The following is a 15,420-nucleotide window of genomic DNA, read 5'->3' as shown; positions in this document are numbered from 1 at the left end:
GAGAAGCGGGGAAAACAACTGTTGGAAAGCAGTCAGGAGATATTATCATCATTATCATTACTATTGTCATCATCATTTACACAGTGGGTTTATGCATATTCCTATAGTCCACTTAAGCTTTTGTGTAGAGTTGTGTGTGGATGTGTCTTGCTTTCAAGAAGCCTCATGTGGGTATATCTCATGTACATTTTTCCTCTCTGTTCAACATCAGACTACTGTGACCCTAACATGCTGAATGGCTAGGCAAGGTTCAGAAGTCCTCAGAAGGAAAGAGCCATCACTGACCACCTCTTTGGTGATCAATGTGTAAGTCTCCTAGCAGTGTACAGTGTGATCCAGGGCACAAGACACACCAGTACAAAGGAGAACAAAGGCACATAGAAAAAGAAACTCAAATCAAGCTTCAAGGTTTCACCACAGTAATGATTCTCTACTTTCTCCTTTTAAAGTACATATCTCAACCATCATAGCATAATGAGCCACCAACTCTGACTCGTGCTTTTAGCTATGACTTGTAGATAGTCTCGGAATGAAACACAGACTCTTGTCAGGGCCTTGGGCAGCAGTTTTTGCCTTCTTATTCTACAGATAGAATTATCTTGTTTTCCTGATGTGTGAATATTCCTCTATCTCAGAACTGCGTTAAATGAGTTACAGATTTGTTAGTAAAATCATTGCTGAGGATGGGCATGGATTTGTGGTACCTTAAACCTCTCTGCTTCTCAAGTCACTGTTCTCTTCCTGTCTTCAGATTTCCCAGATTGCACAGTGCAGTGATAAGGACATTTGTCCTTGTGCAACATTATTCTGCGGCAATGATGGCTGTCAGTGGTCTGTCGCAGATGAAGAACTATACATCTGTGGAAACTTTGGAGATCACCCAGAACCTCATCAACTCCTCTAAGCAGTGTTCCTGTGGTCATGGGCTCATGGTTGTGCTCCGTATTCCTTGCATTCCCCTGGCTGCTGTAGCTTATGAACGGCTCTATCACGTGAGAGAGAGACTTGCCCTAGAAGATCACTTTGAGATCATCTTGGGAAATCCCAATTCTGCCATCACTATTGGGAAACACTTTGTGGAACAACTAAAGGTAAGTCAATGATAGTTTCCTTTCCTACCTTCCTTCCTTGAGGAGATATGTGTGGATGATGAAAGATCCTTGGTGTTGGTCCCTAACACACTATCTCATCCCCGTCCTTTTATCTCATGTACACATGGTTTTCTGCAATTTTGATGAGAATTCTCTTTGTCTTGAGCCATCTTTGGGATAGTCAACATGAAACTAAGGAAACAGCATGAGATTTGTTTGGAAGATCAGGGATCACACTGTGGTTCTGCTCCTTGTGTGTCCTCGGACAACAAACCCTCTTTCTCTTTTTGATCCTTAGTTATCTTCTTGGTACAATGAAATTTTTGGACTATATTATATCTAAAGTCCTTAACTATTCTAAATCTATGAACCATTTTCATGTTCCTATGATACAAAACTTCCATAAAGGGAGGGTAGATGCTCAGAGAAAGATTGTGTTCCACTTAAGAGATATAAGAGCTCTTAGGATCCATCTTGTAAAAGCAGTTCATGATAAAGAATGTATTAATGCAGTATGTATTTTTTATTTATTTCTCTTCATACATACATAAAGGAAACTGTATTGAAATGTAAACTCTCTGAAGTAGGGATGGTTTTTACTTCTGTCGCTTCAAAACCAAGCACACTTTACATTGCTGTTGCTCAGGTGGGGCCAACTTTTCATCACTCTGTGGACCATATTGCCCATGGGGTTTTTCTGACAAAAAATACTGGAGTGGTTGTCTATTTCCTTCTCTAGTGGATAAAGGCAAATAGAGGTTAAGTGACGTGCTCAGGATCACACAGATAGTAAGTGTCTGTGGCTGCATTTGAATTTGGGTCTTCCTGACCCCAGGTCCAGCACTCTATTCACTGAGCCATCGAATTACTACAATGTACATAGCAGGTACTATTAATAAACATTTATTAAAATGTTTATTTATTAAATGAATGAATTTATTCTCACCCACCTCTAGCTACTCATAGTCAAACCCTCTCATTTTCCAAATGAAACTGGGAAACAGAGAGGAGTCCATGAAAATGCTTTCTTTGGTGAATATTTGGGCGGAACTTGGGGTGTAGGTTAAGGGACAAGAACTCATATATGTTTCCAGAATAGGAAAGGGGAGCCCCCTCTGACTCTCAACACAAACCCTGGAAGAGGGAAGCAGTCTTCATGATGTTGGCATGGAATGCTCCATTTATTTTGATTAACCAAAGGCGAGAATTCTGTGTCTCTTATATGAGAATACATATTGCTCCAGAAAAGTTAAGGTTATCAGTGGACTAGAATTATTTAGATTTACCCTGAAGTATCCTCATCTGTCAGGGAGTAGCAGGGTCATAGGCAAAGCCCTAATGTTAATCTTTGAAAAATATGCCAAAAATAAGAATGTAGCAAAAATAAAATTGAAGTTAGTGGTCAAAGGAATTGGTGAAGCATTAAAGCAAACTCCTTAATTTTTTACTTACTTCAGTAATTCAAGTGTCCTTGATTTTCTACATGGGGAATCTCCCCAAATTAGTGAAAGTCATAATCTATAAGTGTTTATAGATTAATTGGTTTATTTGTGCAATTGTACCTCCTTTCATATGTTTCTCCCTACGAATTCCAGTCTCTAATAACTTCCATGTCTTATCATTTTTGTTAATAATAATAATATATTAAATATTTATAAAATACTTTAGGGTCTGGAAAGCACTTCACAGATGTTATCTCATTTGTTCTTTACTATATAGCCTTGAGGTAGATGCTATTGTTATCCCTATTTACAGATGAAAAAATTGAGGCTGGGAGAATTCAAATGAATTGCCCTGAGACACAAGCTAGATTTAGGTAGATGATTTCATGAGCTTCTATGGTTGTAAAAAGTTCATCACTTGGTGGTCAGTCTTCTGGTGATGAATTTCTTTGTATTTTGCTAGACTTGGTATGCTGTAAAGAGGCATAAGATAAGGATTTGAGTACAAGTTGATGTACCTTCCTTCTTTCCTTCCTTCCTTCCTTCCTTCCTTCCTTCCTTCCTTCCTTCCTTCCTTCCTTCCTTCCTTCCTTCCTTCCATCTATAGCTATGTATATATGCAAATGTATACCTAGATATGTATAGATATATATATTTTAGAAAATGTTGAACCCAGCCCAAGCATAAATCCCTGGAGAATTTAGTTTGATTCCTTCTACATCAGCTTGGCCTATACCTCCAATGAATCCACTAACAATATACGTATCCATGTGTATCAATATAGCAACGGATTCTGCAAGATACAGTAAATAGTAGAGCCCAGCTAGCCTTAGATTCCAGAAGGACCATGTTGAATTCCTTTCTTCCTCTCACCATATTAGCTTTGTGCTCTTAAGTAATTCATTTAACAACTCAGTATCTTAGATGATTTCTCTAATATGTTGTGTCTAAAACATTGACATATTTTGTTTCATTGGTATAAACTGTCTAAAACATTTCCAAATTGAAATTCTTTTGTCCAGTGAATTCCTGACTTTAGTATTTCCCTTTCCCTCTTCCCTCAAAAAAGAAAAAACCACATAAGACAATAAAATCACAAGACATCCAGGGTAAGATACATATATAATTGTAGGCACTCCAGGATTCCTTAAAATATTTTATTAGATTCTAGCATTTTTATTAGGTTCAATCTAAATTCATTTAACTTTGTATTTGTAGGTGACTGCCAATTTGAATGACTTTAGTTTTCATGGGTAGAATTATTTACACAGATGTTTTTTTATGAAGAAAAATGTAAAATTCAAATTTGGGGATTGAAAAATAAAAAAATGAAGTATATATTTTAAATGTGTAGCAAGAATTATCTTATTACACTAGGATTAGATACATCTGTTCTTTACAGTCATTTTTAAAGTTTAATAACTGTATTGTGCATACTTCTGAATGAACTTGAAATTTCATGTAGATTAAAACCTGCTAAGGAAGGAAATCTAAAGATATGGTAGAAAAGATTTTTGTGAAGGAAGCCAGTGTGGTAGATACTTTTAAAATAATAAGCAGATTCTAACAATTAGTAAATAACTTTCCAGTAATGAAAGTAAAGCATTTTGGGTTATGTAGTTTTCATATTATTACAATCAAAAGACAAATTCATCTGGAGACTTTTCCCCTGGAATTAGTCCCAAGCACAGCTTCATTTCATAGGCCTTTGTATAAAGGATAGAATGATAAAGTAGATAATATCATCAATCTAATATTTTGAAACTACAGATGAACCAGAAGTTTAACATAGTTTCATTTAAATCAGCAAATACTTATTGGTGGAAAGAAGATTATATTTGGGGTTAATGGTCCTGGGTTCAAATTCTGATTGTGCCATTTACTCCTTGTATAACTATCGGCAAGTCAATTAACCAGTTTGGTCTCATTTTCTTCATTTGTAAAATGGGTATATTAAGCTTTATTTTGGGTTATTTTGGGATCTGTGCTTATAACTTTAAATCACTATAGAAATATAGGTTATTATAATCAGTTCAAGGCATTAACAACTGACTTTTTCTTCTGTGACAGATATGGCAGAAAATTGAAGATGCGGAATGGAGGCCTCAGACTTACCTTGAGTTAGAGGGGCTGCCTTGCATATTAATATTTAGTGGAATGGATCCTCATGGAGAATCCTTGCCAAGGTAAGAACATGAGTACCACCTATTAAATCGTAATGTCTTACATTTATTTGGTTTTTATAATTATAAAATGCTGTTCTATATAGTATCTGCCCTAGAGATAATAGTATTGTAAAATGGTTAAGGCATTGGACTTGGGAGGTGGAAAGATCTGAGTTTAATCCTGCTTCAGACTGTCAGCTGTATAGCTTTGGTAGAGAAACTTAAATCCCTTTAAGCCTTTTTTCTCCTCTTTAAAAAGAATATTTGGACAATGACTTCTAATGTCCACTTTAGTCCTAAATCTATGCTTGGATGACTTCTTTTGATTCTAAAATCAAACAACCGTTTTATGTGGATACCACAGATATTGTCATCCCCATTTTATAGATGATGAAACTAAGACTCATGAAGGTCAAGCAACTTGCCCAAAGTCACGCTGATAGAAAGTTGATAGGGTAATAATAATCATGATGATAATAATAATAATAATAATAACTACAACAACAACAATAATGATAACAATAATAGTGATGACTTATATAATACCTACTGTGTCCCAGGTACTGTGATAAGTGATCTGTTCTCCCCATTTTACAGATAAGTAGAATGAGGCAAACAAGTTTAAGTGACTTACTTAGGATCACACAGTTAATAAGTATCTGAAGTCAGGTTTGAACTCAGTGTTTCCTGATTTCAGACCTGATACTCTATCTTGGTAAGTTTGTGGTTTTCTTTTTCTTAAAATTAAATGGGGAAGTATAATGTATTGGTAACAGGTATCACATTTAGAGTCAGAAGAGCTTGAGGTGGTTATGATGTGGTGCAGCAGATAAAACACTGGGCCCGAAGTCAAAAATATCACATTCAAATTATGCCTCAGATATTTACTAGTTGTGTGGCCCTAGATAAGTCACTTATCCTCTGCCTGCCTCAGTTTCTTCACCTGTAAAATTAGGATAATAACAGCATCTATCTTACGGGATTGTTGTGAATGAGTTGTGAGTTAATATTTGTAAAACTCTTATTAAGTTTTTAAATTTATTTGTTAGTAACTATGTATTAAGTATTAATAAGATCTAGGCTTTACCACTTCTTTATTCTCTCTTGCTTTGAAAATCAGTACAAGATCTCCATCTCTAGACCTGTGGGTACCTCTCCAGTTCTCAGTGTACTTTCAGATGTTTCGAATATTGACTTAGCAATTACACTTTTCAGTTGTTTCAGTCAATACTTGGAGACATAGGTCAGTTGGTCAAATGATTTGGTTTCCCCATATTCTCTTACTATCATTGCCTGGAGCACCTACCATCTCTGTATTCTCCATTTTTGTTCTGTCCTTCTACTTCAGTGTTCATTCGTTTTGGTAGAAAAGACAGAAACAACATAAGAAATGAGCTATTCTGCTGTTTGTCCTACCAGTTGTCATCATCATCCCTTCTACTCTAAAGTGGTCTTGCCTCCTGTTTCCTTTGATATAACTTTCCCCCTTAACTTTAAACACCAGCCTCATATCATTCCAAGCAACTTTGGTTTTCATCCTTTTCTCTCATTACGTGTGTGTGTGTGTGTGTGTTTCTGTGTTTCTATATGTATTTCTGAAGTCTAAGTTGCTGAGTTCTCTGGAGGTGTATGTTGGTTTCTTCAGACAATTCCTATTTATATTCTTCATTATATTTATTTTTTGTTAAGAAGCTCTTATATCTCTGCTTTCCTATTCTTATACTTTGAATTTTGTAAATTCATTTGGTTGAATTCTGTCCATTGTTCTAGCCTATAGATAGCTTTTGGAAACCTGACTCTGTCATACTTGTGCATTGTTCTAGCCATCCCTTTCAGCTCTGCCTCTTCTGCAGATTGATGATCGTTCCATTTGGACCTTTATCTCACTCATATTAAATAATAAGGCAACATTGAGTCAAGGATATCACTTCCTTAAGAGTAGGGGGTCATGCCTTGTTCTGTATTGTACCTCCCATAGCACCTATCATAGTTGTGGACATACAATTATTATTGCTATGTTCTTGAAGAGGACCATGACATCAGGGAGATGATGCCATGACTTGCAGTTGAATTGGATTTAAGGGAGGGAGCACTGTACAAAGTCACCAACCTCACTCCTCTCTCCTCTGGAACCATCTGGGTCCAGAGACAAGATATAGTTCAGGATGATTAGAGATGGCCCTGGATGCAGTGGGAGAACTTGTTTTTAAGTTGAACTCTTTCCCCAGTCTTAGTTTGTCAGAATCATTGCCCATTCATAGAGTAGAGGCTCAGTGAAGAAATGCTGATGGGTTGATTTTTTTTGTGACCAAAAGCATATATGATTATATATTATTCCTGTTTACCTTCTCTCTATTCCTTTTGGTGGTCTACCCAGAACCCAACATTTTGGGGAAAGTATTTCAAGTGATGGTGGGTAATAGTTGGGAACAACCAGAGCCATTTGTCTCATTCTCTTATCTGTTCTTAGGTCTTTAAGATACTGTGACCTGCGTTTAATAAACTCATCCTCCTTGGTGAGAACAACCTTAGAACAAGAGCTTGGCTTGGCAGCCTATTTTGTGAGTTCTGAAGTCCCCATGGAGAAAGTGACTGTAGGTGAGGTCTTGGAAAGTGACCCGGAGAAGCTGAGCAGTACAGATAATGAAGATGAAGAGATAGTGACTGAAGGTGTGTGGGCATGTATGTAGTGAGTGATTATGGCAGGTCTTTCAATCTGAAGTTTGACTTCTTTTCAAATGAATGTCTTAATAAAGTGGTCATCTTTGCAAGTTATTTTTGTACACATTGTAAAATGGAGTACCGAAGGTGCTTTTAATGTAGTTCATGATGTACCACTGATGGTGTGAACAGTTCAAATTCTGCTTTGTTTTGACCTAGTTCCACAACCTGTCTTTGCCCACCATTTTAGGCTTATTTTTGTATTGGTCCCTGATAGATATTCTCTATTGTATCCCAACTGCATTGCTGGCCATGCCCTAAATTTACCCTGTGTTTTTCAACTTCTTTGTCTGTATACAACTTCCCTTTGCATGGATCTTCTTCTGTTCTATTCTTCTCCTATGAACATCCAACCAGTTCCAATCAAGTGTCACTTCCTCCTTCATTACTCCAGTGGTATCTGAGTTGTTTAAACACTTCAAGCATGCTTCTTTGTTGGTAGTGTCCCCCATTAAGTGATTATATTATATTATTGAGAACAGTGCTCACACAAAGAGGTATTTGATAACTTTGTGGGGGAATTGAAATGCTAGGGAGAAAACTATCTAATATAACCCATACTTGTTTATTAGGTAAAAAATAACATCAATTCCTGTTTTGTTTTGGAGATTTAGAAGATTGGATCAATTCTGGAAAGGCTCTAAAATCCTACCTTTTATTTAAAGAATAAAGTGAAAAAATAAAAATCATTAGAGCACCAAGTAAATTGGTCATGTTTTAGCAGTGAGTCTAACAAAGAAAAGGAATTTACTGTACAGAAGGGCAAATTTCATTTGAATTTTCTGTGTGTGTTTTTTAAATAGGTTCTGTGTCTGAGAAGAGAAGCCCTGTCAAAAGGGAGAGATCCTGTTCCCATGATTCTGTATCTTCATCTCTCTCCTCAAAAACTTCAAGTAAGAATTTTTAAATAGAAAAAAGATCATAGCATTAGATTTTTTTTTAAATAACAGAGGTACAGGGGCAGCTAGGTGGAGTAGTGGATAAAGCACCAGCCCTGGAGTCAGGAGTAGCTGGGTTCAAATCCAGTCTCAGACACTTAATAATTACCTAGCTGTGTGGCCTTGGGGAAGCCATTTAACCCCCTTTGCCTTGCCAAAAGAAAAATAAAATAACAGAGGTACTCAAGAACTCATGACATAGTGCAGTGTGATGAGATCAGTGAGTTTGGAGTCACAGAATACAAGTTTAAAGTCTTCCTTTGTCATCTTCTAATCTCTAAGGCTTTATTTTCTTCAATAGTAGATAGAAAGATAGATTATTTTTAAGATTCATGAAGCTCTAAATCTACAAGTGATCCATATTTTGAATTATGATCATTTTCTTTTTTTGATTATCATTTTAAGGGGTTGGCATTACTATCACTTTAAAAGAAAAATATTTAAAATAATGATAGCTAACATTTATATAGTGCTTGATTTGTGTCAGCTACTATACTAAATGATTTATACTTATTGTTTCACTTAGATAATCACAGAAACTGTAGTTGGTAAGTGCTTCTATTATTACCATTTTACAGATGAAGAAACTGAGGACAAAAGGTTAAGAGACTTACCAGGGGCACATAGTGTCTAAAGCTGGATTTGAACTCAGATCTTCCTGATTCTAGGCCTAAGGTTTTAATCTCTATGTCATCTAGTTGCCCGCCATGAAACTATATCTGCTTTTCTCACCAACTAAATCTCTCACTACCAAGAATATTTAGGTGGGTCCTGAAATCTTGAATAATTCCTGTTTAATATGATTTTGGTAGCTCTTTTCATTGTCTCTTGTTTTGGATATTCATGAACGCTAGAATAGCTTAGTTTCTTTGACTTTCATGCTATATAACGATTTATATTGAGCCTATAGTCCATTAATCCCTGCCCACCCCAACAGTTTTCTTTAAAAATTATGTTGTGTCTCAATTAAACTTTGTAGCTACTGTATTATTGAGAACAATGTTTCAAGGTGAGAAAAATGTTTCAAGGGATTACCCTCCCCTTCTTCATCTCCTTGAATTGTCCTGAAATTTCCTTCAACACTCAGCCCAAGAACCACCTTCTAATAAAGCCTTGCCTGATCCTCCAAACTATTAGTATTTTTCTGCCAGATACCAGCTTTAAATATATCTATATCTCAACATAAATACTTATATGTGTATGTAATTATATACATACAAATACACACTTGCACACACACAAACATACAAATGCACACATATATGTAAGTTTCTTGAAGGGAAAGATTATTTCATTCTTTTATATACCTAGAGATGGTCAAATGATAAGTGCTTGTTCATTGATCTCTCTGTTTCAATTTTCCATTGAGGAAAAAGAAACTCAACATGTGATTAGTAGCTACAATGACAGAGTTTGTTAGTACAAATGCTGGCCTGAAACACAGTCTTTCTTTTCAGGTATGGCCTTTTGCAATGAATCATCTCCACCACTAATGGCAGTAGGCGAGAGGTCCAGATCCCCGCATCCTTCTCTCAACAGTGCAATGGAAGAAGGTGCAGCTACCTGTGAGAAGCAGAGACAGAAAGTAAGTCAAGGTGCTCAGACTACTACCAGCAGGCACTGCCTTGGGCCAGGAGAACAAGATTTGTGCCCGAATCCAAAACCCAACCTTAAAAGTGTTCAGGTTTCAGTCACCTCCTCATCTTCACCATATTCTTCTTCTTCCTCTTCTTCCTCTTCTGCACCGACTTCAAATGCTTTCATCTTGCAGAACTCCCAGTGCTCCATGACCAAAGGATTGAAGCAACCCCCTGTAGTTTTCCTGCCCAAGTTGGTGTATGACATGGTTACTTCCACAGACAGCAGTGGCCTTCCTAAGGCATCTTCCCTCCTGCCTTACCATTCAGTCATGTGGGCCAGTTCTTTCCGTCCTCTCTTGAGTAAGATGATGACCTGCACAGAACAGTCTCTCTATTACCGCCAGTGGACTGTCCCCAAACCCAGTCACATGGACTACAATAATAGAAATGATGGCAGAATGGACAATTTTCACCCCAGGAGACTGCTATTAAGTGGTCCCCCTCAGGTATGTCATCACAAACTTAGGACATGTTTTGTGTTTTTGATCTTGGCTCTTTCTTATTCTTATATGGCAGTAAATACTTAGGTCAATAAAATAAATTAGTTTTTAGGATTTAAAAAAAACTATTTATCCTGGTTAGATCATATGATTAATCAGTAAGCAAACATTTATTATGCATTTAATTTGGCCAGGAACTGTGATTAGTTATGAACTTGGTAATTATGGGTCATCAGTAATAAAAGGCAAAAATATGATCCCTGATCTCTAAAAGATCATATTCTGCTAGGGGAGGATAACATGGAAAAAATTGTTCATATAAGATTTATACAGTGTAATCTTTAAGGTAATCTCCAAGGGACTGCACTAAGTCACTGTGTGAAATGAAAAAATGGTGGGATCTTACAAAAAATATCTTTATGATATGTTGAATCATTTAATTGGGGTTGCTTCTAAGGAGAATTTTATGTGTACTGGGTTGGAAGCATTGCTCTTGGCATAAAGGTACTGGACTAAACCCATCTAAGAGAAGAGGCTGGTTAATGTGGTGGTGGTGGTTTGACTTGTCTGACATGTGTCACCTCCTGTCTGTCCTTGAGGAAGTCTTGCTACTTTAACTAGAATGGTTTATTTATTAGCTATGTGAACGTGAGTAAATCACTTTCCCTTTTCAAGTCTTAATTTCTTCATGTTGAAAATGAATTTTTGCAACTAAGTGCTCTCTCTAAAATCTCCCCTACTTTATGATCCTCTGATTTAGTATATATCTTGCAACGGGCAAATGGGTATCATAATCTTAGATGAAGTGACTTGATAAGTTGCACAGAGCACCTGTGTAGTGATTCATGACCTAAGTAAGTCTTTTGACTCCTAAGGCATGACTCTTTCCATGATACTCTGCTTTACAAAAGTATTAGGAGACAAAACTACGACTATTCTTCTGTTTTTCTTTTTTTAGCATTCTTTTTGCTTCAGCAAGAGTGATTATATAATTGATAAAATAGGTATATATCAGTTTACCATATTGATAAGAAAAGGATTTTCATTTATCTTTTATTACTAGACACTCTGGTCTTCCTTAATTGTCCAATGTTTTATTATTAAATATTTTCTACAAATGTAATCGATCAAAACATTTATTTTTATTCCCCCCTACAAATTTATTATTTTCCTTTTTCTAATTACATGCAAAGGTAGTTTTCAACATTCATTCTTTTGCAAACTTTTGAGTTCCACATTTGTTCAACATATTTAATATGGTCCAGGCTTATTTTTTCTTTTCTTTAATACTCAATGATGGAAATTGTATGGTATCTCCAAGGAAGTGAAGTTCATGGAAAAATGGGAAGAATTCTGTATCAGCAGACTTGAGACCTCAATGCTAATCCCAGTTCTCCCCCCTTTGAGCCTTGTTTCCCTTCCACTAGAAAATGAGGGGAATTGGATTAAATTATCTCTAAGTGCTCTTCCAGTTATAATATAGTTTGATTCTATGAAAGTCCTTTTTGTTTCAAAATGAATATGCCATTCTTCTGACTGGGACAGTAGCCACAAACTATCTGAAGTATTTTTCTTTGTCAACAGTACTAGGGGAAAGCCAGGAAAGTTATGATTTATATATATATATATATATATATATATATATATATATACATATACATATATATGTATATATATGTATATATGTATATATACATATATATAATATCTAACATTCATGACACTGATTCTCTTCATTGAACATTTGACTTAAAGAAATTAAACCTGTTTATAGCTTTGTAATCTTATTTTTTTTTTGTTAATCTACAATTCACCAAAATTTTTAAGGACCTTTTAATATGCAGGACACTCATTCAGTCACTGGGGCTAGAGAGACAAATACTGAAATAGTCTTACCCTCAAGGAGCTTCTGTTCTACTGGGGATTTACACCATGGACAAAGATCAGAAAATAATAGCTGAAGTGCTACCTAGCATTTTAAGGTTAGCAAAGTATTACACATGCACCCATATATAAATATGTGCACACATGCATATATGTATGTATGTAAATGCAGTTAAGTGTTGTAGTATCTAGAATGACAAATCTGAAGATAAAAAGACTCTTCTTCCTGAGTTCAGATTTGACTCAGACACCTACTAGCTATATGACCCTGGGCAAGTCACTTAACTCTGTTTGCCTCAGTTTCCTGGTGAAAGAAATGGCAAAACACTCCATTTGTTATACAACCCCCCAAATGGGGTCACCAAGAATTTTACATTACTAAACTTACTGAACAAATCTTTATGTGTACACACACATACACATATGTGCATACATGTGTATATATACAAACATATGTACATATAAAATTGAATCTTCACAACAATTCTGAGAGGTAGGTGCTATTCTTATTCCCATCCTATTCCCATATGAGGAAACTGAGTCTGGAAAGGCTAAAGGACTTGCCCAGAGTGACACTACTAGTAATTAATGAGATGTTCTACTTTTCCATCTAGCTGTAAAATATAAACAAAACAGTTCAAAGTTATTTCTAAATACAAGTTAATATGATATCAAAGAAGTTGATAACAAACAGAATTGGTCAGTTTTTTTTTCTGAAAGCCCATTCTTCTTGACCTCCCCTCTCTCCATTCCCCACTATTTGAAAGAATAATATTTGAAAATTCACATTCTTTTCTAACTTTATTCATTTAAGACCAAGTTACTTTGACCTTTTTTTGTTTTTTGACATATATAAATGCATACATCCTAAGAAAAGGCTAAGAAGTTTGTCTCACTTCCTAGTGATTAATGTTCTCTGCCATCTATCGTTTTCTAGGAATGTAATCTTACTCACTTTTCATTTTCTATCTCATCTATAAATACAGAAAATGCTACACAGAAAGTATATTGCTCCATTTAGACTCATTTAATAATCACTTTTATTTTGATGAGTCCTGAAGCAAAGAGACACTATTCAGTTGATTTGCAGCCACACACATATTGATGTCTCCTCACCATGCCAGCTGTCGCAAAGACTTAGTTAAAGCTGATTCCAATTTAATATAATGCCTTAAAATTCCTCTCCTAAGGCTTTTCATGTGCTCTTTGAAATATTTTCAGAAACCCATTTGTGATGGGGAAAGCTCTCTCAGATGGTCACTTATAAAGGGAATGTAATGCATACATACATACATATATATGTTTAAGATTCCTCATCCCTTTGTATACAAGCTGCTTGAGTTCATAGACTGGGATATTCCTTATAGGTGAAACAAGAGAATATCTCAGGTTCTCAGGCTCCCAGGCAGTCGATTTAGAGAAACCTTCACCTAATTCTAATCTTGGTTTTTTTCTCTCCATAATCAGCTGACCAGCATCTCACCTCTTTTGTCAATGGTGTTGCGATGATGGCATCAGGAGCAGTATGTTGGTCAGAATTTTGTGAAAGCCTTTTTCAGCGTTAATGCCAACACAGTATCTGGCACCTATGAAAAGTCTAATAAATACTTGTTAGTATTTATTAGTACATGACCTTTGTGGATTCTAAGAACATGTGAAAGAATTCACTTGTTTTGTCCCTATGGTATCAAGGAGAATTAAAGGGAAAATTTTCTCTTAAAAAGTGGAAGAAATTTTTAATTGCAAAATGAAGGAAAAATGATATTTGAATTTATTCTGTACTGTAGTTATATTCTAAATATTCTTATATGGACTTGTCACTGTGATTAAAATGTAAAACTTCTTGAATGGGCATTGTTTTTTTCTTTATATTATGTTCTCAGTACTTAACACAATCTGTCTATATATAGCATCTAGTTGCTTAATAAATATTTGATGGACTGATCTGAAAAGAGAGGGCAATCTTGACATATACTATGGGATTGGAGGGTGAAGGAATGTGATAAAGAGGAGAAGGAAAGAAGAATCATAGATCACTCATTCAGTCAGTCCTTCCACATAGGCTAGAGATAATTATAATGGATGATTCTAGTATCTCACTTTGAGTTTTGAAAAGTTCATTTCATATCTATTTCAAACATATAGATATGTACATTTATACACACAGACATCCATACAGACACACACACATACACACACATATGTATATATTTGCATTTGAATGAAGACATTTTAAGCAATTACTTTGTTTAGAACTTTGTACTAAATGGTAGAGATATAGATACAAATAAGAAAGTCAGTCCTTTATCTTGAGGGACTCACTTTCTAAAAGGTACCAGGCAGGAATGATTTAGACAGGGAAGTATGAGGAAATGGTCATTGGAATCATAGGACAGATGATTAATATGTCCTTTTCGAAATGTTAATGTTGATTTCGTGGTTATTCTGAAAGCTAGATTTGGAAAGTTTTGGGAGGTGGGAGATGAGGTAGGAGGGGTAGAAAGGAGAGAATATTTCAGATATGGTGTGTTGGAGAATCAATTGATGAGTTCTCATTAGTCAGGTCTCAAGGTCACCAGGATAGAAATCTGAAGTCTGGTTGGAGATGGAGAATGGAAATTAGGAGCATATTATGGGAAAGTTTAGAAAGGTGTCATTTCATTTGAGCCTTAGATAATCTTCTAATATAAAAACTAAAATATTTTCATATTACTCTGATGAAACAATGCTTATAATAGTCAAGGACTCAAGGTCACATGGATAGTAAATATGGACTCTTTGAACAAAGAACTTCATGACTCCAAATTTTGTGCTTTAACCACTATTCAAGACTCTCTCTCCAGCTACTTGGTATTGGAAGAAGAGACAAGTAATTTCCTGCTAAAGGGTACAGAAGTAAAAACAACAACAACAACAACAACAAATTAAAAAAAAAGGGCGGCTAGGTGGCGCAATGTATCGATAGAGCACTGGCCCTGGATTTAGGAGTACCTGGGTTCAAGTCTGGTTTTAGACACTTAATAATTACCTAGCTGTGTGGCCTTGGACAAGCCACTTAACCCCATTGCCTTGCAAAAAAAAATTAAATTAAAAAAGGAG

General features: G+C 35.7%; 1 protein-coding gene across 3 annotated transcripts in view; it reads left to right on the top strand.

Moving 5' to 3' along the window:
- Positions 1-15,420, top strand: part of GREB1 (growth regulating estrogen receptor binding 1) — a 95,490-nt gene that overhangs the window by 39,023 nt on the left and 41,047 nt on the right. For 2 of the 3 annotated variants that reach the window (XM_074208504.1, XM_074208499.1), the window contains exons 14-18: positions 752-1,091; positions 4,604-4,719; positions 7,169-7,368; positions 8,223-8,312; positions 9,815-10,443. In XM_074208504.1, the coding sequence (XP_074064605.1) occupies positions 752-1,091; positions 4,604-4,719; positions 7,169-7,368; positions 8,223-8,312; positions 9,815-10,443 (1,375 nt within the window). The remainder of the gene's footprint in view (positions 1-751; positions 1,092-4,603; positions 4,720-7,168; positions 7,369-8,222; positions 8,313-9,814; positions 10,444-15,420) is intronic. The other variant, XM_074208511.1, reaches the window with a different exon arrangement.

This window comes from Macrotis lagotis, chromosome 1 (assembly GCF_037893015.1).
Source record: "Macrotis lagotis isolate mMagLag1 chromosome 1, bilby.v1.9.chrom.fasta, whole genome shotgun sequence".
Classification (NCBI taxonomy): domain Eukaryota; kingdom Metazoa; phylum Chordata; class Mammalia; order Peramelemorphia; family Peramelidae; genus Macrotis; species Macrotis lagotis.
The sequence above is the reverse complement of the archived record's forward strand: the minus strand, read 5'-3'. Positions and strand labels throughout refer to the sequence as shown.